A 25,273-nucleotide genomic window follows, 5' to 3' on the forward strand; every position below is an offset into this window, starting at 1 on the left:
CGCCCACCAGTTCCTTCAGCAATCTTGGGTGCATCCCATCGGGGGCCATCGGTCTGTGGGTGTCTGCTTTGCCTAAATAATGTCTAACCCAATCTTCCTCAACCAGGAGAGAGTCTTCCCCTCTCCAGGCTTCCTCTTCTGTACCCTGGCTCTGTAGTTCATGTGTGCCTGGACACATTGGCACAAATGCTTTGTCTGCAGCACTCTGCAGATACGAGGTGGCAAGGAAGGTGTCCACAGCACCCTGAGCTCTCAAATGCTGCCTCTGCCTTTCCCTCCACTGCCTTAGTCTCCACCTCCAGGCCCAGGCCACCTCCCTCACTTTGCCCGCTTGTCCCCTGTGCACTCTTTGCCATCTCTTAGGCAGCAGGATGAGGCCTGTGATCACCATCTCGCACATCACCAACCTCTGATTTTGCAGATACAATTGCAGGAAACCCAGGACACCCTCATCAATCTCCTGCTCAAAGTCTGTGCAGTTGTGAGGGACCCTGTCTCAAGCTGACTGTCTCAAAGCTTGTTTGCATTTCTGTTGAATTTATGGCAAGGACCAGGCTCAGAAACTGTGAGCAGGTAAGGACTCAAAACAGCTTTCGGATGGGTCAAGGAACAGCTATGCTGCATTGGAGGATGTGTACAGCCCAGCCTGGCAAGGCAGGAATGCAGGAATGCCAGGAATGTCCAGGAAACAACCTTCCTGGGTACCCTATAAAAGACTGGGCAATGCAATAATAGATGTTGATCCAGAGATCCCCACCACTGACATGTACAGAGACTACGGACCAATGAGATGCTGCTGTATCCACGGTGGTGACTATCCCTTGCAATCCCATCCCAACTGCTTGCTAGATTTCCTTCTTTCCTGTCTTTCCCTCCCTTTGCTATCGCTATTTTCTCAGTGCAACACATGAATATTTTGTTTGTGAAAGTGCTACATAAATTTCCTTGATAGGCAGCATTTGACCATGTTTGCACCTTGATCTCACTCTGGATATAACAAAGAATCTTCCCGGCTCGGCTCTTCCCGGGCCAGCTCCAGGAAATGCAGTTCACTGGGCTGTACGGAGCTGACTCCCTGGAGCAGAGCCCATCTTCAGAGCTGATGGCCCTTTGGCTGCTGCCCTGGGCTGTCCTGCCGGGCTGCCCCCTGCCCTCCCGCTGTCTCATGGCCTCTCTGTGATACCTGATAGAGCCGTGAGGAAGCTGCAGAGATGCCGAGAGTGTGGAGCTGGTGGGGGAGGCTGCAAACGGGCAGCAGAAAAGAGCCCTGTGGAGCTCACTCCAAGGCCTAGGGGATGCTTACTCTCAGGACACAGACAAGAAATGCTGAGGATTTCTGCTTCTAAAGAGCCCTTCCCAAGGGTGACAGGGGCATCTCCAAGAAAATAAACCAGAGTAAAAAATGGCAGAAACTCCCTTCTGCAACCCTCGTCCTTTAGAAGTGGCAGAGAAGGTGCTGCAAAGGCCTCTCACCAGCGGACCTGATCTCATCTGAGAGAAATTCTGAACCTCAGAGTTAGTCCCTCTATTGCCAGGCACCTTCTGCTGCTTGTGACACACTCTGCTTGGATGAAGCAGGGCTCAGGCAAGGGAAACACACAAAGACTTTACCAATAAAGAGAAGCAATGTGCAATTTTAAATAACACAGGAAATATTTTATTAAATAAAATAAAATTTCTCTTGCACGCTGCTGCAAGAGAAAATAAAAACTTGTTTCGGTGGGGTGAGGCCGAACAGGTTACCCCATTTAAAAAGAAGGAAAAAAATCCATCGTGCCCTAATTCTGTGTTTCGCACCACTGCTGTCAGTAGCTTCCCAGGCAAGCGGGCCATGAGCTTTACTTAGAGTCCTAGGCACAGTGCCATGGATGGTAAATTGACCATCACAGGCTCTCCAGCTGTAATGTTGTTGGACATCCTCTTTTACCTGTAGGTTGAGCTCTAAGCTCAGCTTTCACAAAGAATGCTGGGCTTACAGGCCTTCCAGCAGTCCCACAACGATTATTTAATTGAGGGAGTACTTTGGGAAGTTGGTGTCCCATTGAGTCTTGTGTGGGTTGAGGCTCTTTTTCAACAAGCCAATAGCTCTTTCATCATCCCATTTGATTTGGGATAGTACGGAGTGTGGAATACCCGCTGGATTCCTTCTTGCTTTCCCCAGTCTTGCACTTTTTTACATGAGAAATGTGAGCCGTTATCACTCTGGATAATAACAGGAGTAGGTAGATGTGAGAACCAAAACAATAGTCCTTGCACCACACTCCGCCCCTTGGTTTTCCTACACTTAGTTGTCCTGAGCAAGCCAGAGACCCCTTCCACTCCTGTGAGGATGTACTGATATCCTACAGGGGATCTAAATGGCCTGATATAATCAATCTGCCATGTAGATCACAGAGTTTTCCCCTCTTTGATATGCAGAGCTGAAACTTTAGCAGGATGATCTGCTTGCAAACTTAATGTGCACTGGGGACATTCTGTGAGAATAGTTGCACAAGTTTTCATGTTCAGGACTCAGCCCCTACTCTGTGCAGCAAAGTAAAGTGCTTCCTTATGTGTGTGACCTGGGTTTTGATTTAACCATTCTCCCAACGGATACCACTCTGGATCTAGGGTGATTTTTCTCATTTTAGTCAACTCATTACCTTTTGATTCCACGTTGTGGCTGGTTGATTATTCTTAACAGGAGCTTTTGCCCATCCCATTTAAATGGTGTTTTTCTTGCTATAACTAGCAATAGCTGCCAATCCTGTTCTCTCCAAACTGCAGAGAACTACTTCCCAGTTAAGAGCTTCCCATCCACAAAGCCATTGTGTGGCACCAGCCCACACAGCAGAGGAGGCTACATAGACAACCCTTGCTCCATTTTGTGTAGCTAAAACTACTGCTGTTAACTCTCCTGCTTGTGCATTGCCTTCACCTTCTTCTGTCACTTCTTCACCAGTGGTAATATTTAATGCAACAGCCTTTTATAGCTATTTACCATTTAGCTTTTCTGCTAAAGCATCTCTAAACCACATGTTTCTGTTGGGGTTCCATTGAAGAGGAGTGGTATGTTCAGAATTGCTGAAGGTTTAAGAGGTTGTCCCAATGCTAATGGGTCTGTTTTTACAGGCATCTGCAGTTTGGAAACCTTAGTATACCCTTCAGTTAACTGCATATTTTTTGCAACACCTGTTAGGAAGGCATAGCATTTTGTGGTAGTGTGGTTTGGTGCAATTCTTTCTGGGGGAGCAGTCCCCTTTAGGATTGCTTCTAGTAAATGAAACAGTCCTCTAGGATGCACAGGTTGTCCCTGATGCATTTTCTCAATCTGTTTATTCGGATGGGAATATTTTGGCTCTTAGTTCTGTTTACCTTCTTTTTCCCCTTCCTTAAGTTTGAATCAGTTGTGACCCACTCGTCCTGGCTAGTGTCTGATCCGGAGTCGGAACTCGACTGACCAGTTACTTCCGGTCTCCGGCCCTTTTCCGTTGGGCTCCGGCCCCGCCTACTTCCGTCCCGCCTGCTTCCGTTGCGGGCGGGCTGTTCTCCCCCTCTTGGCTCGCCCCGCCTTCTACTCGCGGAGGCGCCTTTGGTGAAATGGCCGCTCTGATCGGTCCTCAGCGCCTCACTCGGGCCTCCTTCCCCTGTCCGGTCAGGCTCATTGGTTCTCGACGCCTCACTCGCGCGTCCCTCCCCTGTCCAGTCACTCCCATTGGTTCTCGACGCCTCACTCGGGCTGGGGGCACCCTCGCCCCGCCCTTCCCCTTGCGGCTGGGCGCCATTTTGAGGGGCAGAGGGTGGTGGCCTGGCCCAGACGTCCCCAAGCTCTGACTTCTTTTCAATGTTCCTAGCTTCCTCGGCTAGCTCGCTCCAAACAGATTTCGGCTGTTTCTGCTCCTCTGTAAGCGGGACGGGGTTGGGGGATGGAGGGGATGTATCACCCTCTTGCAGACCTTTAGGCTCAGCAGAATTGCCATCATCTGGGGGGTGCAAAGTCTGTGCGGCTGCCCCGACTCCCAGTTTTGGGGTGGCCAACAAACAGTCCCTCACTGCCACCCAGGTCTCCTGCTCTTTTATAGCTTTCTGCAAAGCCTGTACAACTTTTCCCCAAGCCTTAAGGTTTTTCCCACAACCCAAAGACATCATCTCCTCTGCTAACGCCTTAGTACATTTGTCCCACACTTTAGGGACACACTTCAGGGACTTCAGAATATCCACCGGCCGGTCTATAACCTTAATTTTTAAAAGCCTCGCAACAGCGAGAGTAAAATCTTTTGGCTTACAATCAATACCCCAATGCTTATGTAATTGCGATACGACCTTCATGAGGGCCTCCATCCTCCTTGTTGCTCTGGTAGCCTCCTCTCCACCGGGCTGGTCCACTCGCTCCGGCCGCCGTTCACCCGTCCAGGCGATGACTTCCGGGGTTTTTGCACCACTTGTTGCCGTTCAAACGGCGTGGCGACCTGGTTCAGGAACAGCACGGCGACCACCCCCAGGCCGCTCTGACCATCAGCTCACTAACACCAATGTGGTGGACGGCAAATGGCGTTTATTGATGGGTAACAAGGTGTTACATAGCTAAGGTTTACAACATCACATCCGTCTGCTTACATCATAAACTAAATGCTATTGGCTATTAGGGGCCCTATCTTTCTGTACAGCACGATATCTTCCGGCCGCCAGACCCTATCTGCAACACCATGCACATCATTTGCTGCAGGACTGTGCCCTTTTTTCCTTCTTTAGCATAGAAAGCCAGCGGCTTCTCCACTTCACAGCTAGGTTACGTGGAGTACAACACATAGGATTGTGCCCACACTCGGAAGGCTTCCCTGTTTCTTCTTGGAGCAGCATTCCTCTACTTGGGAGCAGTTTATTACAGATTTCTTGCCCAAAAGAAAGTCTGAAAAGCCAGCTCTCCAGGGTGTCACCTTGAAGTCCACCATCCCAGGCAGTAGCCTTAGGCTTAGAGTACAAAACCCCACGGCTGCAGGCTATTTGGGGCCTTCCATGGGGGCCTTTCGTACAATGATGTACGGATGTCTTTGATGTGTGAGCATCCACACCACACAGGCAGGCAGCCCTCAGAGCCCACCCGCTTTGTGGTACCTTTTTCCCAATGCTCATTTGGACAGAGGCAGTGACGGGGGGGGAAAATACTTTGAACTGCTTTACAGCCGTTCTTGGTTCTCTTAAAGACTCCAAGTTTCAGTGATGGCTTCCCCACCACCTAGCTTTCTCCATAAACCACCCAGGCCCCAGACGCTCCTTGCACACCTTCAGTGTCCTCTTTCAGTGTTCTGCCTGGAGCCACAGACCACAGAGACAACGGCATGGTTTAATTATTTATTTTTTCAGAACGCATCCTCATGCTGCAGTGTGGGCAGCTTCAGCAGGTACCTGCAGCTGCACTCTTCTGGCTCTGCTTCAAGTAGATGCGGAAAATGGGGTGCTGTCTTCAGCCACAGATCTTCCACGGGGCCCTGTTCACCGAACCACAACTCCTAAGGAAAAATAAAAAAAGTGATAGCCGAGGAGAACCCCGGAGCTCTAATTGCTGTCTGGAAAAGGAAGCACAGCCTCTCGCGGGAGCTTGTTCCATTCCCCCAACCCTCTTGCCATACTGCAAAAGCCCAAGAGGGAGGGCAAGGAGAGGGAAAGCAAATGAAGACTGCTGGGCTCCCACAGCTGCCTTAAGGGAGAGGCAAAGATTCAGCTTCACCTCTCCTCAGCGCTGCAGAGATGCTGCAGAGGAGCAGCTGCAGTGCCTGCTGCTTCCTCAGGTGCCCTTCCAGCCCTGCCTGCGTGAGACACAGCGCAGCTGCCACTGCCCTCCTGCTGAGGGGCTCCCCAAGGGCTGTCAGAGCCTGCTCTTGAGGCTCTCTGGGGGCCGGCCCTACATCCACCTGCTGCAGTGCTCTTGGTGCCACATTCTCCTAGGGCATGCTGCTCCTCTGCCCAGGAAGCAACTCAAAGGCAAGGAACATCAACTTACGGTGCTCATCTCCAGCCATGTCTTCTCCAGAAGGTTGCCATGCACCTTAGAGGCTTGGAGGGCCTGGTTGAGGCATGCAAGGCTCTCTGCTTTGTTCCCCAGCACATGGAAAAGGTAGGCTCTCAGGTGTTGGACTCTGGGGTAGAAGACGGGGCATGCAAAGCAGCAACAGAGAACCTCTTCTGCAAGCTACCAAGAGAACAAGGGAGAAGCACGTCAGGATAAGGCATGGAGCTCCACTGCAGCACCTGTTCCCCAAGGAGAAAAGCAGCCACAAAGCAACCAGGAGTGCACAGCTGACAAGGCTGGCAAAGTGCACAAAGCTCTGCAGAGCCACAAGCCCTTCTTTGGAGCAGGCATTACAGCAGGAGGCTTTTGCCATGGTCTTCTCTAGGCCACTCTGCTCTGCCTGTGCCCTGGCTCCATCCCATCACAGCTGCTTCCACCCGGCCTTGTTAGGCCACGGCAGCTTTCCCTGCACCCCCTCACAGCACATGCCCTTCCTCCTCGTCCCTCACCCTTAGAGCCCCTCGGCTGCTCTCACGGGCCCTCGACAAGCTGTGCTCCAGGTCATTCTTCAGCACCAGGGTGTAGCACTCCAGCATCCGCGTGCGGGCTTGGGTAGCCAAAAAGGAGCTGTCGGCTCTCTTCAGCAGCCGCTTGGCCTTTTCAAAGGGCTGCTGGAAGCTGTCCCACTGCCCAAGCCTCGCAAACCTACAGAGAAACAGGCACACATTGTGTAGAGACAAGCAGGAATTGGGCTCTCTTCTGGGCTCTCTCCCGGCCATCTTGCTCCCAGTGCAAAGCCTCTCCCCACTAGTCCTTTTCATCTCCAGGGACAGCCGCCTTGTTGGACACAGGACAAGGGCCATGAAAAACCCACAGCTCCCACCTCCCCCACGAGAATCACTCACTGCTGGGGGCCTCTTGCCACTCCACTCAGAGCAAGTGTGTAACGTACCAAAGAGCCAGGGACGAGTACAGCCGCAGCAGGATGCTATTCTGAGACTTGAGGGTGCAGTTGCCTTCATTCTCCTCTATGAATCTCCAGCACTCCTCAAAGGACTTGTACTCCCAGCCTGTGTAATACAAACATAGCTCAGAGAAGCAGCACTGCCCTCTGCTGTCTTGCTTTTCCTCAGGCATTCACAGCAAGAGAAAGCTCAAGCACAGCTGGCCCATTTTAGGACTGGGAAGCACTCAGAGGGCAAGCAAAAACTAAAAGAGGAGCGATGCAAGGCCTGGAGCTCTCCCCCAGCTCCTCAGGGCTATTCAGTCTTCACATCAGTGTCCTTTTAAGGAGCAGCTTGCTAGCACCAACCGAGAGCTGCTGCCATTGATCAGCAAATGAGAGTGACTGCAGAGCATGGGCTCCAAGGGACCTCCTGGTCAGGCACACACGAGCACAACTGTGCCCGCTTCCCCAGGAGCCAGAGCAGAGGGAGCCTGAGAAGAATTTTCAGAAGGGAGAATCTCCTGAAACACACCAAGCAAAGATGGGAATTGCAAGCATTTTGAGCTTACTCTGAGATCACCTGTAGACAATGCAGAAAAAGAGAGAGGAGGCAGGAGAGGGAAGGAGAGAGAGACACCCACAGAGACAAATGGGCAAGCACGCTGCTGAAGGAGCCAAAGGATTGCTTGGAGCCTCTGGGCTCAGTGTTGTATCAGGAGAAAAGCCATTTCTGCAAGCCTCCTGCCTCTCTGCAGACCTCCTCACTGAGCACTTACCAGCATAAAGCAGGAGGTCGAGGCAGCAGGAGAAGAAGCAGGCCTGCCCAGCGATCCTGTGCTCTCCAGCCACCTGCTTCTCTAGCCTGGAGAGCACTTCTGCACACTCTGGGTACCTGCGGAGGAACACAACGAGACTCCATGGAGCACCTCCTTGGTGTGGCATCCAAGACAGCACCTCCAAATGCTTCCCACTCCCCTTCCCATCTTCCTGCCCTTTCCCTCCTTTGCTCTTTCTGCGAACTCCATTGGCCTTTGCAGTGACACCCTGACACCGCGCAAGGGCAGGGTGTGCAGCAGCAGGATTACCTCATCTGCAGAAAGAGCGCGGTGAAGAGCGGGGTGAGGACCTTGGAGTCCAGGTCGGGCTTCTCCAGCTCCATGCTCAGGCTCATGGCGCGATAGCCTGGCAAGACAGAAGCAGACTCACACAGGCTCTCTCTGCAGAGAGCTCTTCTCACAGGGAGTGCGGGCACTACCTACCGACGGTGACAGAGAGGGGCAGATTTCCCAGGCTGAGGTTCAGATGGGACAGGGCCTGGGCCCTTTCCGCAGCACTGAGCACCCCTCCTTCAAAAGGCTCCACGTCAGCGCTGAGCCGCACGGCCGCCCACCCATACTGCAGCCACTCATCCAGGCTGCCCAGCTCCTGGCAGTGCTGCGCATGCTCCATGTAGGACTGCAGGATCTGAAATGGTCCAAAGGGGCGAGTGTGCAAAACACTAAATCTCCCCAAGGGGATTCTCTGGCCTAGGGAACACAGGCCATGAACCCAATGGGCACTTTCCCTCTTCTCTTTTACTCGCAAGCCTCTCACCCAAGAGTTGGTCTCAGATGACCAACTCTTCTTATGCTCTTCTGATTGTGGCCATGTCACGACAAGGGCCACAGGGCGCTTCTAAAGAAGAGGTTTATATAAATGGTCACAAGGAAATCCCACAGTACAGAAACTGGTTACAATTAGGAAACCAGTCCCATGGGAGGAGCAACCCAAACCAACAACACCCATGCCTCCTAGAGGCTTGCAAAAAAAAACCTCAACCATGTAGCCATCCCCATGGCATTTGACCTCTTCTTGCCAGCAGGGCAAAGGAGCTCTGTCAGAAACACATCTGCTGCTGCTGCAGAGAGCAGGCACTCACGTGACTCGCGTGCTCCGACTCCACGTCCGTGCGGAGCTTCATGCGCGCTGCCAGGCGCGAGAGCCTCTGCCCACTGGACGTGTTCCGCTGGCTGAAGAGCTGCCGCAGGAGGGCAAGGCAGCGGCTCTGCCGGAACAGCCAGGGGAGCCTCTCCCTCCTGCCGCACAAGAGAAGCTGCTGGGCCCAGCCACGAGCTACAGGGGGCTGAGTGAGGAGGCCGGAGACAGCCGGGGAGCGCAGGAGGCTGCTCAGGCAGGCAGGGCTTGTGGGACGGGGCAAGAAGCAGCACCGGGGAAAAAGATGACTGCTCACAAGGACGTGCTGGCACCACGGTGCAGGGAGCAAAAGGGCTGCTGCATGGCAGCCTGGTCACTGGCTACTGCCTTTGCAGCCTCTACCCCCGCTAACAGCTCCCTGCTCTCACCCACACCATCCCGAACACCCAGCACAGGCCACCCCACCATCCATCAGCCTCCAGGGCCTTCTGCACCTTTCCCCATTCTAAGAGCTACGCTCTGCAGTGAAGCTGAGGCAGGTGTGGGTCAAGGGCCTCAGGCCAGCACGGAAATGGCTCGTTCTTGCCTTCCCTTTCCCGTCAGGGTCTTACCCTGCTTCTTGAGGGGTGGAGGAGTCTCTGCTCTTCCTATAAGAGCCATGGGGCGACTTCTCCAGCAGAGACTTGAAGAAGACACCCGCCGAGGTGACTGGGAATTTCCTCTTCAGCAGGCTCAGTGCCTTTCTGATGGTCTTCTCTGCCAAGTCCATGCACCCCATATTGTAGCAGACCTGCATGGGAGAAGGGCTGTAAGGACAGTCCCAAGGGGCTCCCACTGAGGACACACCAACTTTCAAGGCTGTGGCTGATTCAGGGCCAAGGGCCTTGACTGCCTTTGGCTGGAGGGCAAAGGGCTCACAGAAGACACTGTGCAGAGCAGCTGCCCTTGCATCCAAATGCCAGGAATGTCCCCACAACTGCCCCAGGGCCCCCAGGAGGCTGTGCAAGTCCTCCCACCAGCAGAGCCCTCAGGTCCTCCCTGTCACTTTACCTCCCCTTTCAGGCTGAGGAAGGCGGCTTCTTCAAAGCTGGCCAGCCCCTTGCCTTCCTTACTCAAGGAGCTCCTCAGGGCCTCGGCTTTCTTCAGGCTGGTGAAGGCCTTTGGACAAGCACACGGAGAGCAGGTGAGCGTCGGTGCCGGTCCTGCATGAAGCCCACCACTGCGACCTGCTTGCCTCCCGCATCTCTCTGAGGACGGGTCACCTCTGCCCCAGCAATGCCCACCCTCACACACAGCACAGCACTCCTTGCAGGTGCACCTCGTGCCAAGGTCGTGCTCCTCTTGCCACAGGAGAGGCAAGCAGGAGGAAGAGCCTGGGTCTGAGCACAGTCGTTCATGCCCAGGTGCCACAGAGCCCTACCCTTTCTCAAGGGGGAAATGGGCTTGCCCAGGGCAAGGCAACTGGGAGGACTCCATGTGCAGGGGGCTCTGGCAAGCAGGCCGGCTCACCAGGTAGTTGTTGGAGACGTGCAAGTAGCCAGCTGCACTTTCCAGCAGATAATATATTGCCCTGGCATCATTGCCCATTTCCAGATGGTGGTGAGCCAAGGGCACGAGCACCAACTCCACAGTGGCCTTGCATTCACAGGAGCAGGCGGGACCGGGCATCCCTTTGGTCTTGTTGGGCACCGTCTTCTCTGTCTTGGCCATAAACTGTTCCGTGGTTCTGTTTGGAGACAAGATCACAGAGAAAGAGGAGACACGCTAGCATCACCTGCCCTGCTCTACCTGCCTTGAGGAAGAGCACGTCCTAGCGCACCTGGCACTCGCATTCTAGCACTGCAATGCCCAGCTCGCAGCAGGGCTCTCTTACAGCCAGAAAGCCCTAGGATGCCAGGGCTGCTGCACCGCAATGGGACAGTCCTCACTGTGATCCCCCTGGCTTCCTCAAGCCATCGCATCCCAGCTCCCACCCAGCAGGCCGGCCCTTTCCTCGGCTGGGGTCACAGGCAGTAGGCAAACCTGGGAACTCCACTTGCCCCCCCAGAGACTCTGAGCCCGCTGACTTCCACTAATAATCAAATGCTGCTCTCCTCACCGTGAGATCTCATCCCAGAAGCTCATTTTATTCTGCTGGGCTCCTGCAGGATCTGCAAACAAAGCATGAGGGTTGCCGGCCGCTGTCTCCGGTCTCAGCTAGTAGCCGTCTCCGGGCTCCAGCAACAAAATGTGTTCACCCAGAGGTCGGGCTCTCCAGGGCCATCCTACCCCGCTAGGGGACAAACCCCGTAACACCAATATGGTTAAAGTGGAGTGCCATTTGTTGTTTACTGCTCGCTACATTTATACTCCTTTCGAATGCGGAAGCTTGCTCTGCCACCAATCAGCAACAATGCCACCCCACATGGCTAGGTACTGATTCTTCAAAGTAAGACAGCTGACTCGCCTTAATTTCTGTTAACCCTTTGCTTTCTGTAACATCACGAGATCTTCCGAGCGCCAGGCCCTAAGCCTAAGTCAGGCCAAGTCAGCTTATGTCAAGCACGAAGCCATATTGCTATATCTATAGAACCGACCACACATGAGTTAAATATCCCCTCAGTTCTCAAGGGGCACAAGTTGCATCTTGCATACTCTGTCAGCAAGACAGCAGGGCCAAGGCATGGGCGGCACCTCTTTTCCTGGCCGTTTTTCCCCAATATCTCCCTTCTCTGCAGGTGTGTTATGTTTTGGGCAAGGGTAGCGCACCCACCAGGAAATGCACCTTGACCTGCTGGGCTGCAGGGTGCACTCCATGGCTCTCATCACTGCCGGGAGAGGGGCTGCCCTCTGGTGATTCCAGGGAAAGGCAGGAAGGTGCTCAAGGGGACAGATGCTCTCTGCTCTGTGCACAGCATGCCTCAAGCTGTGCAGCTGTGCTCCGGGGAGGACTCAGCTTCTCTTGGGAAAGCATCTGCACTGCACTGAAAGCGCTCCTGGGTTTCAGAGAATTGCTTCTGAAGACAGGCCTGGAGACAGAGGAGCACCCCCAGGAATAGTGCAAGCACCGTGGGAAGGCCCAGGCTGCAGAGCACGCAGGCAGCATACCCGTAGTGGCAGGGAGCTCATCCCCCACGGTCTCCACGTTTGTCCAGCTGGCAGAGCAGCCTTTGCCAGCATCGTTGTCCCAGCTCTCTCCCTCCTGGGTGCTGCTGACGGCCAAGCGGTGGAAGGCCACAAAGTCCCCTCCGCCGCGCAGCACTGGCACTTGTGCGCCTGCTCCTCCAGGAAGGCTGCGCACTTGCGGTGCATGGCCGCCCTCTGCGCCTTGGGCCACAGCTCGTAGGCGGCCTCCCGCAGCAGCAGCGCGTGGAAGGCCAGGACGTCGGCCTGCAGCTCCTCGCTCTGCTGCTCCTCTGAAAGGCAACGGGGCGCTTCAACAGCCAGAGCTGGGGCCACAGCTCAGGGCCATCACAGCCAGCGCATGAAGGACGGGGAGCCCTCGGCGGGGATCCTTGGCAGGAAAGCAGCGCTCCTGCACTCAGAGCCTCATCGCACTTGAGCAAAAGGGCCCCCTTGCCTCACTGAGACTAGCATGACTGCTCTGCTCTGCCTCCTAACAAGAGAGCAGTCAGAGGCACTGCAACCGGCAGCACAAGGAAGCCACAGCCAGCTCCTGCTTTGCAATCTCTGAAGGGCAGTCCCTACCTACTACACTCCCCATCCCAGCCCACCCCCAACGGTGAGGCTGCCCTGGCCATAACACACGGCCACAGGGGCAGTGCACCGGGCCCTGGGGAGCACCAGCAGGAGCAGTACCAGAAGCAGCAGAAGCCCATGGTGCTCCCGGGCTCCTCTTAACACCACTTGCCTTTCTCTTCCTCCTGAGTTCTGGCAGACCACTTGAGGGAAACACTGCTGTCTTCTGCCACCGTTTTGGCATTCTGCCACCTCAAGATGTTGCTTTTCACCAAGATGGTCAGTATCTGGTTCATGTTGGCCCTGGTCCACTTGGGAAGGATGTGGAACAGCAGCTCTGTGGTGAACATCGACCCAATGATGGCTGCACACTTCAGAACCATCCGTTCCGAGAAATTCATGCTGTCCAGCTCAGTCAGTGCAATCCCTGACAAAAACAGGACACACATCTGTCTCTTGCCCTCTCCCCAGGCTGAGGCCAGCGAGGCCTCATTCTCTTTAACGCAGGAAGCGCTGGCATTTAGCCTTGCTTCCTTGGGACCGAACCCACTGGGCAAGGGCAATGCAGGGCACACATCTTGAACATGGCGCATCTCCCGTGTAATCACACGGAGCAGGGTCTGGGGAAAGCAGAAACCCCCGAGCGAATGCTGCAGGTACAGCAGGGCTCAGCCCCTCACCTTTCAGGGTGGGCGGAAGCACAGTGTGCTGCAGGTTCACATCAGCTTTGATGGTGCACACCCTGCAGTCCTGGCGCATGCTGGACCTTCTGGATGGGCCGACACGAGGAGCCTCCATCACAGAAGCTGAGCGGAGCAAGAGAGCAGGATAAAGCGGTTATCATGAGGGAGACTCTTCATCCCACAGCTTGAGCTTGAGAGCATTACTGATCTTCCCTCCCTCCATCCTCCTCTCTTTCGCATTCACCCCCAGCAGGGCTTAGAGCAGCTGGGGCCTGGCGGCAGCAGGATGAATCCTGCCATGTTTGGCTGCAGGGCTGCAGACAAGGGAAACTGCAGCCACGGGACTCGCAGCACTGCTCCAGGTATGAACCACCTCAGCTCATGCTCATTCCTGACCACAGCAGGGCTTAGCTTAGTGCCAGGGAGCACCTCTTCTCCCTGTTTGTCATTTTCTTCCAAATCTGCATTGCTGCTGGCCCTCACAAAGCCACCCCAGTCCCCAGCATGTGCTTGGCCTACTGCAGCAGCAAGGCACACAGGAATCCACACCTGATGGAGATCAGGCTCTGGACTGCTGCTCCATCTGGCCACGCCAAACTCACAGGGGAACACAATGACAAGAAGGGGTGGTGGAAGATGGACCACACCAACTAGGCAGTCAGCCACAAAGGTGCTTATTGAAGAGGGTCTCCCACTTGGCCTCTGTTCCATCATCCTTCCGTAGTGGATGGAGCAAGAGCATGTTGTGCTCGTGGAGGTAGCGCAGCAGTTCCTCACCGTAGTAGGGCATCCCACTGCTTCTCTGCATCAGGAACCTGGAAAGGAGCAGATGCAGCCGGGAGTGACACAGGCAAAGGAAGGCAGGACCCTCCTCAGAGCAGCCTCTTCACCAGCCGCGACTCCCCCTGCCTTTGGCACGTGAGCTGTCCTGAAGACACAGCGCTTGCTGAAAGCCACAGAAAAACAGAGCTCAGCAGCCCTGCCTGCCACTTACATCTCTAGGTCATGGGGCACACTGACCACTCCGAGGTACTGGCAGGCTTTCTGCACGACTGCTGCAGGGTTCAGCTCCTCCAGATGAATATAGGTTGTTTGCTGCAACTTCATGACGTCTGCTGCAGCTTTGCAGAGCCTCTGTCCTCTGCAGGGACCAGGAGCAAAGCCCATGACCATAAAGCTTGGGACGTCTCTGAGCACTTGTGACGTAACAGCCCAGGAGGAAGAGTCGATGTGGTGTGCGTTGTCAACGAGAAAGAGGATGTTGTCTTCAAAAGTCTGAAACAAACAGGTTATTCGAGCTGGATTCTGAGCAATTCTCATGCATCTTCACTGTGAGGGACTTTGGCCAGCCCCTCTCCAGACAGAGAACGCTCTGCAGCCTCTTTCCTCTCCCTAGCTACTTAGCAGTTCAGTATCTCCCCAACTCTTTCTTTCTCTGGGACTTGAAGGTCTCTCGGACAAGGGGATGCAGAAAGACTCCATTCCTCCTCCTGACTACGAGTCCTCTGTCTTGACAGGAGGAAAGTTACCCGGGGGCTGGCACGGGACGTTTAGCCTCTGATGGGCAATGACTCCAGTACATCATCCTCCTGCCACCTCCCAGCACTCTGCTGCAGAACCCTCAACCTGTTGGCTTGCTTTCCTTCTCTGGTCCATGAGGGAGAGAATTGCTCACCTTCTGCAGCACTTTCTTAAAAGCCAGCTCCTCTTCTACTGCCCTTTGAGCGCCGCTCATCTGTGAAACCTTCTCTGAGACGGGGAACTGGCCAAAAAGCACAGGCACAGAGAAACAGCCTTTCAGGGCATTTCAGCAAGACAACCCAGCACGCAAGCCCAACCGAACAAAACGGTGCTGCCCTCAGCCTCTTAGCTCTCCTCCACACAATGGGGAGGAGACAGTGTGGACGCCAGCTTGAGCCTAGAGAAGAGCTCCTGCTGAGGCTCTCTGGCAGAGGGCTTCTAGCCAGTGTGTTGGAGGTGAGGGAGGAAGGCAGAGGGTGGCAAGAGGAGAAGAGCTTGTTTCCTCACAGTGGGTATTCTGGGATGGGGTAGAGCGCTCAGGCAGTGGCGAGCTCAGCAGTAGCTCATAAGCCCCATCTCAGAGCCTCTCTGCAATGGCCTTTCCAGGCCGCTGAACTGCCAGCAGCAGCCTGGCACTTGAACTCACTCCAAACAGGGAGCTGCACGCTGGGACTACACCAGCTGTGTGCTATCCCCCGGCTCTTCCACCAGAAGCTAAGGCCACTGCCTAGGAGAGCAGCCAAATTACCACTGCCGTGGGACGTCTCACAAGCAGACCTTGGCCCTGGCCAGGGAGGGCTCTCGCTCTCACCTTCACCAGGAAAGGGGCATTGAGGAGGCAGTAGCTGCTCTCTTCCAGGACTCCATTGAGCTTCTCCTGAAGGAGATCGACCCGGATTACAAGATACAGACTCAGTGTGAGTTTTCCATCTTGCTCCGTTTATTAACCCAGGTATGTGAACATTTATACCCTACAGGTATCCAGGGGCTTTCCCAAGCTCACAGGATTGGCTGTTGGCTGTTGCTTAGCAGATTGCTAAGCTGCATTTGCATGGCCCAATCACAAGCCTCCTTCCTTAACCGGTACGGGCAAGTTTCAGCAAGTTGCTTGCTTAGAAACAGCAGCTTCCTTATTTCACCTTGGTCAAGCACAGGTCATTGCCACCCCCCTGTACATTACTTGACAAGGCACGGGTTGTGTATCCCAAGATGTCCCTGATCAGCCAGCCACTCTTCCACATTCTCCTGCAGTACGAGTTGCCTGGCGCTGCAGGATTTGCAGGCCTGCAGACCCATTGCCATGGCCAGCATCACTCGTACGACGGAGTAGTCCTGCTTCAGGCTGAGCTCCGTCAGCTCCACAGCCACTACCCTGCCGTGCAAAAGCAAAAGGCACCGAGATTCAGACAGGCCCCCAAGAGTCCCAGACCTCTAAAGCAACACTCTTAGGGAGAGGCACAATGTGGGGCTGAGAACAAGGGCACTCTGGACATACAGCCCCAGGCCAGCCCCTCAGTGCTTGCAGCATTTGTCAGGCAGGCCACTTGGGCTTCTTCCCTTCAATCTGCAGCTGCAGGAAATGCCATGGGCTCAGGCTCTACTTCGCTTTGTGCCTGGCCCAAAGCTCAACAGCAGGGGCTGCAGAAGGCCTCAAGACCTAGGAGGGGAGCACGCGGCTGCTCTGCTCCCAGGCGCATGGAGACGTTGCCTTATGAGGGCTGCTAGAGCCCAAGGGCCAGGCACACTGGCAGGGGACCTTGAGGATCCTGTGAGTATCAGTAGGAAGGCAGGGGAGGCAATGCACCCACACTGCTCAACAGCACTCACCTGTGCCCAGCAGCCCGACTTAAATTGGCAAGCTCAGCGAGTAAATGGCTCTTTCCAGAGCCTTTCATGCCCTCAAGTGCCAGGATGCAGCTTTCCTTCCTAGCCACGTAGCCTTGCACATAGCTTCGAAAGAGGGCAATCTCCTCCCGGCCTGCAAAGGCAAGCAAGAGAGCAGGCAGTTGCAGCAAGCTCAAAAGCAAAGAACCGTTGGCACCCTTCCCTCTTGCCACCATGGCACATGCCCTCCCTCCCTGCCTCCCCATTTCCCTCCGTGGGACTAGCTGGTCTCAAGGGCAGGAGATGGGCGTTCAGGAGACCCAGGTGTTCTCTATCTACCGAGCAAGGGGGAATTCTTGGGCCTCTACTTTTTGAGCTCCATGCCAAACATGCTAGCAGGAGAAAGAGAAAAAATAAAGTCAATTCAGTAGGCAGAAGCTGGAGGGTGTAGTGTCACGCATGGAGCTGTGGGTGTGCCCTTGGGTGCCCACTCTTCTTTGCAGTGGCCTCGTGTGCTGCCCACACTCCAGCAGTTGTTCCTGCCAACTGCTTCCCTGGACTTTGCTCACAGGGAGCAACTTGGAGAAGCAGGGCCTTACAGCAGATGCTGCAAAGGTGAAGACGAACAAGAAAAAAAACTATCTGTTCAAGCCAGGATAACATTCAAATGCAGCAAGCACAACAGGCGGAAAGCACCTGCTACCTGGAGAGGGGCTGCAAGGCCCTGTGTGCCTACAGACACCCACCAGCCTTCTCCATCCCTACGGCATCACTCCTAGTCTCCTAAGAGCAGGAGGCCCATGGCTAGGCAGGCCAAAAGCAGAGCCATGCCCCGGCTTTCCATGTTCTCAACCCCAGGGACGGAGGCCCAGGCAGGGCCCAGCTTGCTCTCTTTCTACACAGCTGCTCTGTGCTGACCAAGAGTTGACCCATGGCTCCACGTGCCCCCAAGCAGCCTGCTCAACAAGGACACTCACAGCTCCTCCGAGATGCCCAGATATTGATGGATGGGGCCAGGATCAACAACGCCCTTCATCTTCACCTCGGGCAGCTCCTTGAAGCAGCTATGGGGCAGCTGAGAGGCAGCGTAGGTCGCTGTGTCGCATGACACTACCCCAGGATAGCACTCCATCAGCCGGGCTGCCAAGTTCACCTTCTGGCCGATGACTGCCACAGAGAGAGAGCGCACATCGACGTGCTTAGGAGCCCAACCCACTGCAGCCTCCAGGGCCAACGGCTGCCTGGCCTGCAGCACAGGCAAGCCCCCGACCCCTGGGAGCACAGCCCAAAGGTCAGCAAGGCCCCATTCCCCCCACCACAGTGCCCTCGCTCTGCTCTGCCATCCCCACTAGACCACAGGCCCGGCCCTAGGCCCGGCCCAGCAGACACGGGCCACAGGCTGCTCCCTGCCGCTCCGCCGCTTCCTTTGGCGCGCGGCTCTGCCTGCACAGAGACCCCAGGCGCGCGCTCCTCGGGTGGCCCAGTCCTACCTGTGTACTCGTGCCTCACGCGGTGGCCGACGACTCCACAGAACACCGTCCCGTTCGTGACCCCAACGGACACCGCCCTGGCACACACAGAGAGGGACAGGGATTCAGCAGGGTCCGGGCATAGCCCTGCCTGCCCGCCTCCCTTCACACCTGCCCACCTCCCTTCACGCCTGCCCACTCACTCGATCTTCGTGAACCTCGAGACGCACGCCTTGGAGATTCGGAGAGCACTTTCCAAGGCGTGGATGCTCTCGCTGGGCACCTTGTCTCCAGGGAGTCCAAACACACACAGCAGCGTGCAGCCCTGCCAAGGATGGAGGCAGCGCACCTTGAGACAAGGGCGACAGCAATCAGCTCTTTCCAAGTGATTCCAGGCTCCGTGGAGCCCAGTGGAGCTTCAGAGCAGCCTCAAGCAAAAGCCTGCTGATCCCAGCACCAAGGCAGAGCTGCTTTGCTTTTGCCCACTGCTCAAGAGGCAGAGCCACTTCCCTTTGCTTCGCTGCCCACACTTTTGTGGAGTGCACGGCTCCCCCACACTCACTTTGTCAAACAGGCAGATTTTGTTGATCTCGCCCTTGTAAGGACAGATGATATCCGATATAATGACGCTGCTGTCCTGGATCCCCTTGCACATGTGCTCTAAGCTGACGTCCCTTGCAAAGTGCAGCTTGACAAAGAGGGAGCTGACCGGACGCAGCTCAGATAAGCAGTCCAGCGTCTGTCCGTCATTGATCTGGAGGACAAGAGCAGGAGAGTTTCAGCAGCCACCTCTGCCTGAGGCCCCGCTGCCTGCAGCAGTGACCAGGGCAGAGCGCACGGCTGGGCAGGAGCAGGTGCTGTCAGAGCAAGGAATAAATCCTCCCCTCTGGGCAAAGCCAGCATCAGCACAAGCAACACAATCCTGCAATGAATCACTAAGCAGAGAAATGACTGCCAGGAACACACCACCTTGCTACAGGTATGGACACAACAGGCCACCCTCAGTGATGCTCTTAGGACTCCAGGGGAAGCTCCCTGTTAGCCTACAGGCATGTCCAGAGCCGTAGCACTGGAAAACGCAGAGGGAAATCCACCTCCCACCACCCACCTCTCTCTGCAGGAGCACCGGGCGGGCAGGCTCCTGGCATGGGCCACTCAGTGCCCAATAGCCCCAGGCTCTCTCTAAGCCAGCCTTTTCTTTGCCTGCTTTCTCGAGAACTCCCTGTGTGCAGTGCACAAGCCCTCCTCCCCTCCCAAAATGCATCTCCCAGCAGCTCAGGCTTACCTTCCGCACAACAGTTGCTGGGATGTACTTGTGCAGCTGCTTCCCCAGAACATTATAAGGGGGTAGGGTTACAGCAGGCCTCAGGATGCCTAAGGGAGGAAGAGCCACGTGGTCACGGGTGCCATGGTGCCATGAGCCTGCCTAGGAGGGTGCTGGGAAGCAGGGGCTGGCACGGGAATGCAGGGAAAACAATTCTTCTCCACTGGCATCTCTGTTCCTCTTGCAGGTGCTCAGCCAGAGCAGCCCCCTTCTAGGAGGAGGGAGCAGCCAGCCCCTGGATGAAGCTCACAGGCATGAGCACTAAGCGCAAGCAACAGAGGGCACAGGGCATTCCTCGCTGGCCCCTGGAGAAGCCCACCCCTATCTTTCTGGGTGACCTCAGAAGAGCACAGAGTTGGCCCTTACCTGCCCGTTGAGGCACAAAGGAGTTCAGCCGGCCTCATTTCACTTGGGGCAAGATGTCTTCATATTCACCCTCAGACACCTGGTCCATGCCTGTAGCCTAAAGGCACAGAGAACAAAAAGGGCTCAAGAACAGCTCCATGACCCACAGAGGACGAAGGCCAAAGCCTTCCAGGTGCCCCGACCCCCTCCTCAAACCCAGTAAGCAGAGTCCAGTGCTATCCCTGAGATAGAAGGGCAATAGCTACAGCTCCCCATCTACATCAACACCTGCCACTCCGTCCACCTTCATCTCCTCAGCCTTCTCACACCTTCCAAACTCAGGCCCACATCTAGGGCCTCCAAATTGCTCTAGAGGCCATCCCACCCACCTTCACTGCACATCCATCAAGTCTCCTTGTCCTGATCCTGCTCTGGTCACAGAGCTCCCAGCAGTGGGCTGACAGGATAATGTCACTCACATTGGCATCATGTTGGGCCTGCCAAACGTCATCCACAGCCTGGCCAAGGATCAGGAAGCGCCTCTCCTTTCCATCTCCCACAGTCACATAGGACATGTGCCCTGCGGAGATCCCTGTTGGGGAGAGACAGGCAGAGCTGAGGCACACAGCCTTTGCACCTCCCCAGCCCCCCACAGTTGGACTCTTCCCAGGCTCCATTGGAAACTCCACCATGGCCTCAGCACACTGGCACTTGTGCTCACTCTCTGCATGTTTTGCATGCAGGCAGCTCCTAAATGGCTGCCTGAGAACATACAGGGGCCTCCCACAGCAAAGACTTGCAGCCGCCCGAGCAGGGAGGGATCAGCACCTCTCCCCAACGCTGCAAAGTGCCCTGCGGCTCTGCACAGCCCCATGCACGCCTCTGCGCCCGCTGCAGCCAACCCAGCACTCCCCATACCTATCTTGAGGCGCAGCTTCAGGCCCACATCTGTCTTCCGCACCCTGTACATCTGCTGGATCCGCTGGCTACACCTCAGCACCAAGCTGATGGTGTCGCTCACCTGGGCTTCATTTACTCGCCACAGCACTAGCACTGCATCCCCTAGGGAAAGCAAGGACATAGGGAAGGCTCCCTCCAGGATAGCACTCCATCAGCCGGGCTGCCAAGTTCACCTTCTGGCCGATGACTGCCACAGAGAGAGAGCGCACATCGACGTGCTTAGGAGACCAACCCACTGCAGCCTCCAGGGCCAAGGGCTGCCTGGCCTGCAGCACAGGCAAGCCCCCGACCCCTGGGAGCACAGCCCAAAGGGCAGCAAGGCCCCATTCCCCCCACCACAGTGCCCCCTCTCTACTCTGCCATCCCCGCTAGACCACAGGCCCAGCCCTTGGCCTGGCCCAGCAGACACGGGCCACAGGCTGCTCCCTGCCGCTCCGCCACTTGTGATTGGTTACACACAGCTGTCTTTGCGCAATGTGACGCACGGGATTGGTTGTTGCTAGCCGCTCACGCGTTTATTTGATTGGCCTGTACATAAGCCACACCTCCCCAAACTTGCTTTCAGTTTCGTTCCTTGCTGCTTCCTCTTTTCTGCAGCTCATGACCTACAGTAACCCTGTCCCCTTTTTGTTCTTCAGCCAGCCAACCCTTCCCTAAGGCCTTTTCAATCGTATTAGACATACATTTCAACAAGCAAGATACAATTAATACAACATCAACAAAACACAATATCAACACCACCATCCCTGCACTTCGGATTAACAATTGTAACCATCCTGAAATTCCCCATCCACTTAACAAGTTGTCACATTGGTCTCCTGTTCCACAAAGCCAACAACTCTTAACTTGGGTATAACTAACAATCTGCTTTAAGAGCATGACATATTCATTACATCAATATAGCCTCCCTTGCCTGAGGTGTCAGGGAGACACACACTAAGGCTTCCTTTAAGCGATCAAGGAATGACATGTATGACTCCCCACTCACTTGTTTCTCCCATATCAAAGCAAGTTTCTTTTACCATATCCGCTTCCCCTCCGCTCTCAGTCCCCTTTTTAAGCGTCTCAAGATGATCCAGTAAGCCTTTGGCCCAGCCAGGCCGTTCTTCATTCTCGGGTGGAGGGTCCGGCAATGGAGGCGCGGATGGAGCAGGCGCAAGTTGCTCCTCAAACACCAGCATCTTCCAATGCCACGGTGGCCCTGTGCCTGAAGTGCTCGATAGGATAGACAAGACCAACTTCCATGTAGTCGTCAGGTCTCTCACATTTTTATCCTCGCTGGTGATGCGATCCCAAAGCTGCCGCCCCACGTCTTCCCATGTTTCCACATCGAATACTAGGTGGGGCTTGGCTTTGAACCCATTCTCTCTGCACCAGATTGAAAGCTTGCAGAGGGTCTGTTCATCATGCTTAATTCATCTCTTAGAGAGAATATGTTGGAGGAGCTTGGGGCTTTGCAAGTGTCCCTTGTCTCGTGCCCATTTGCATAGCTCATAAAGCTTCTTCATACTCACGCTGGCCTCTCGCTTAGCGAGAATTTGCCCCAGCAAAGTGAGTGCCGCCTCTCGATACATTGTCTCGCCCTTCTCTTTTCCTTTCTCGGCAGTCTTACCACAGTAGGTCTGTGCCTTTTGCGTGCTCTATCTGGGCCGACCTTCTGCCTCTGACTTCCAACCCTTCGTCTGTCTCCTTGATCCATGTCCTCGGGATGCAGATTCAAGGGTTCTCAGTGCTTAGGCAAGCTGCATTAAAGCATAGTTCCAGTGTCTCTGTTCGAGTGCCAGATGTTGGAAGTCAGCTGGAGTCAAGATGTACACTCAATGTGAGTTAAGAATCTTACTCGTTTATTTAACTCAATAACAGCACTTTTATACAGTTTAACCTCGCCCACGTGGTGTGCACGCGCCTCAAACAGCTCCCTATTGGCTACAGCCCATGTTTGTGTATACGTATCATTGGCTGGCGTTATGTTTCCGTGCCTTGGATTACAACAGGGCTCCTCCCAATTTGCGGTTGCCTAGGCATCCGGTTTACTTCTTTAGGCAGCCTAATTCCCTCTTGTTACCGGATCAAGGAAAGGTTAGGGGCAAGTCTCCACCTGAAGGCCTGGGTTGTACAGGTCCTCCGGGAGAGCATGGCCCCAGCTGTCTAACCATTCCTCTATAGGTGCCTGGTTGCCAGCTCTCACCTGCAAAGCTTTAACCTCTGGAGGCAAGGAGTGAGTTGTGAGTGGTTGGGACTGCAGCTCTTTTTTGGACTTTCTGTGACTTTTTAGGTGTGCGGTGCCATATGTTGCCTTGGGCAAAAAGGATGTGTTTTCCTTGTGGAGGGACATCAGGACATGCTCGTGTCCCTCTCACCTATGAATCCAGAAGTGACTCTTGGGGAGCACTCAGGACGTACAGGCCAACCATGAGCTCCCCCCACCGCACGGCGGCCCTCACGCCTGGACCCACCCGGGCCCGCTGCTGCCGCCGCCTCGGATGGTGCCACGGAGGAGCCGGCACCGAGAGCGGAGGAGCAGGGAGTGAGCGCGGCAGAGGGCGCGGGTGGCTGCAGGAGGGCGGCCCGGAGCGCGCAGAGGGGCCGTGGCGGCCCCAGGGCAGCCCCTCACCCGCCCCCTCTGGCTGTGGTACCCCGGGGCAGGGCTGCCTGTGAGGGAAAGCAAAGCCTTTAAAGGAAGTTTCCACAGGGCTTGAGCCGCTGCAGCTAGAAAAGCCCCTGCTCTGCATCCGCCTGGTGCAGAGGGCATCAGCATCACCCAAACTGATGCATTTTTGCTGCGCAAGGAGGGCAGCTCCAGGCAGCCTGAACTGATCCCTGCTGATAGGCAGTCCCTGAGCTGCCTGCAGCAGCAGGAAATGCTTCAAAGCGGGTCTGAGTACCGTAATTCAGTGTAATTTGCTTCCTGATCACAGCTTGCTTTGGTTAGCTTCATTCCTCGGGGGGGAAAAAAATAATAAAAAAAGTCATCATCCTGAAAAGACCTTAGAAACCTTTTAAGATAACCAAGGTGACACAGGGAGAGTTTGTATCATTTTAATGGCTTATGTACATCAAAAATAATGTTTGACATGGAGTGTTTTATCTGTAACTGCTTTCCAGTGGGCAATGGGAGTTAGGTGTGACACACGCTCAAGGGAAAAGTGTAGAGTTACCATTGGGGGGGCTTTTAAAGCAAAGCAGTGCTTAGAAATCATGTTTACTTTGTACTTAATTACGTCAGCCATTTGCATAGCCCAAAATGGTTAAAGATTATTTGTTATTATTATTTTTTAAACAACCTAAGGGCAAAACCTTGGGAATCACCAGCTTGCTCAGTTCTAAAGGGGGTTACATGTCTGTGCTGTCTACATCCCCGCGCTGTTACCACTCCTAAGTGAAAAATTTCAGGTGGAAAAGCTCGTTGATTTTAATGCATCTTTCAAAATCTGCCACCCCCCTGCATTCTTCCCAGGCAGGGCTCTTCCCAACGGGATGTTCCACACTGCCGGGGCGAGGGAGGGCCCATCGGATACAGACCCAAACTCTGCTCTTCCGGGGAGCCCTGCCCTGGAGCCCTGCTTGTTGTGCAGCCCAGTTTCCACACAGCAGAACTAGAGGGGTTTTAGTTGCTTACATTGGTTGTGTGCTGATAAACAAACCCCTCCTTTAAATGTCGCTCCTCGTTTGAAAGTTTGTCAGGAGTGTTTGAACCTGGGTGCCCTATGGAGGTGCGGAAGTTTTTTCCCTGTCTCTGTATTGAAGCTGAACAGGTTTTCGTGCTTACCTCATCTACAAGAAAAGCTGAGGGGGAAACACTAACTTTGAAAGATTTTTTTTTAATGTGTTGTTTTTCTGAAAGCTGCTTGTAGGTGCAGAAGTGGATCCGCATTTACCAGCTATTAGTTGCCCCTCTACCAGTCAGGAGAATTTTAGAACCAAAGTGCCTCAGTCAGGCAGAAATTCCTTCTCAGCTGACTATACATGATTCAGATAAATATATTTGAATGTCCTTCTTTTCTTAGGAACCTTCATTAAGACAATATCTCAATGAAAATGCTTCATCATCAATGGAAGAAATGATTCCACCTCTTTCGGATACCTCATTGTCCTCAGACATGCTTCCACCCTTTTCCTTTGAGATGGAATTTAACTTTACCAGGTAATATATTCCTATGTTTCCTATGTCTGGTCATTTAATACCTTTAAAAAGGAAGTGTAATAGTATATACAGTGAATGGTGCTATGTTAAATCTGCAGCTGAAATGCTACAAAAGAACCGTGATTACATTAACCTTAACGTCCGCACCCTAGAAGTGGGGTGACTTTTCCAGAGAAGGTCATCCGCTCCTATAAAAATCCTACCTCTTTTCCGACCTCTCTTGGGATCTCTCCTTCCCTTGATTGATGATTAGTCATGTCACTAAATGGTGCTTTAAAGAGTTTTCAGATGGGTGGGAATTAGAGAATAATCGTGACTATTCCTGTGATAGTCTGAGGGCGTTAAGAAAACTTTCTGTTAGCCACTAGTTGTTTACAGAGCAATAGTCAGGGATTAGTGCCGAGATGACCATGAAGATATTGGCTGACATTCAGCCACTGAAATTCTTCAGCTTTGGATTTGAAGCCAGAACCCCC

At 54.4% G+C, this 25,273-nt stretch overlaps 1 protein-coding gene and 1 pseudogene across 1 annotated transcript; both read right to left on the reverse strand.

The window, feature by feature from the left end:
- Nucleotides 1-5,339: 5,339 nt before the first annotated feature.
- Nucleotides 5,340-16,635, reverse strand: LOC148596112 (adenylate cyclase type 10-like; annotated as a pseudogene).
- An 893-nt stretch (nucleotides 16,636-17,528) lies between these two features.
- On the reverse strand, nucleotides 17,529-21,678 carry LOC148596113 (adenylate cyclase type 10-like). The gene is made up of 9 exons (XM_088530953.1): nucleotides 21,642-21,678; nucleotides 20,612-20,755; nucleotides 20,173-20,285; nucleotides 19,784-19,811; nucleotides 19,310-19,398; nucleotides 18,587-18,778; nucleotides 18,228-18,349; nucleotides 18,046-18,122; nucleotides 17,529-17,722 (listed from the first exon to the last, which is right to left on the reverse strand). Exons 1-9 carry the CDS (start codon nucleotides 21,676-21,678, stop codon nucleotides 17,529-17,531), a joined length of 996 nt encoding a protein of 331 aa, XP_088387079.1.
- Between the last annotated feature and the right edge of the window lie 3,595 nt (nucleotides 21,679-25,273).

This window comes from Tinamus guttatus, unplaced genomic scaffold, assembly GCF_059628265.1.
Source record: "Tinamus guttatus ecotype Peru unplaced genomic scaffold, ASM5962826v1 Tinamus_guttatus_pri_ptg000031l, whole genome shotgun sequence".
Classification (NCBI taxonomy): domain Eukaryota; kingdom Metazoa; phylum Chordata; class Aves; order Tinamiformes; family Tinamidae; genus Tinamus; species Tinamus guttatus.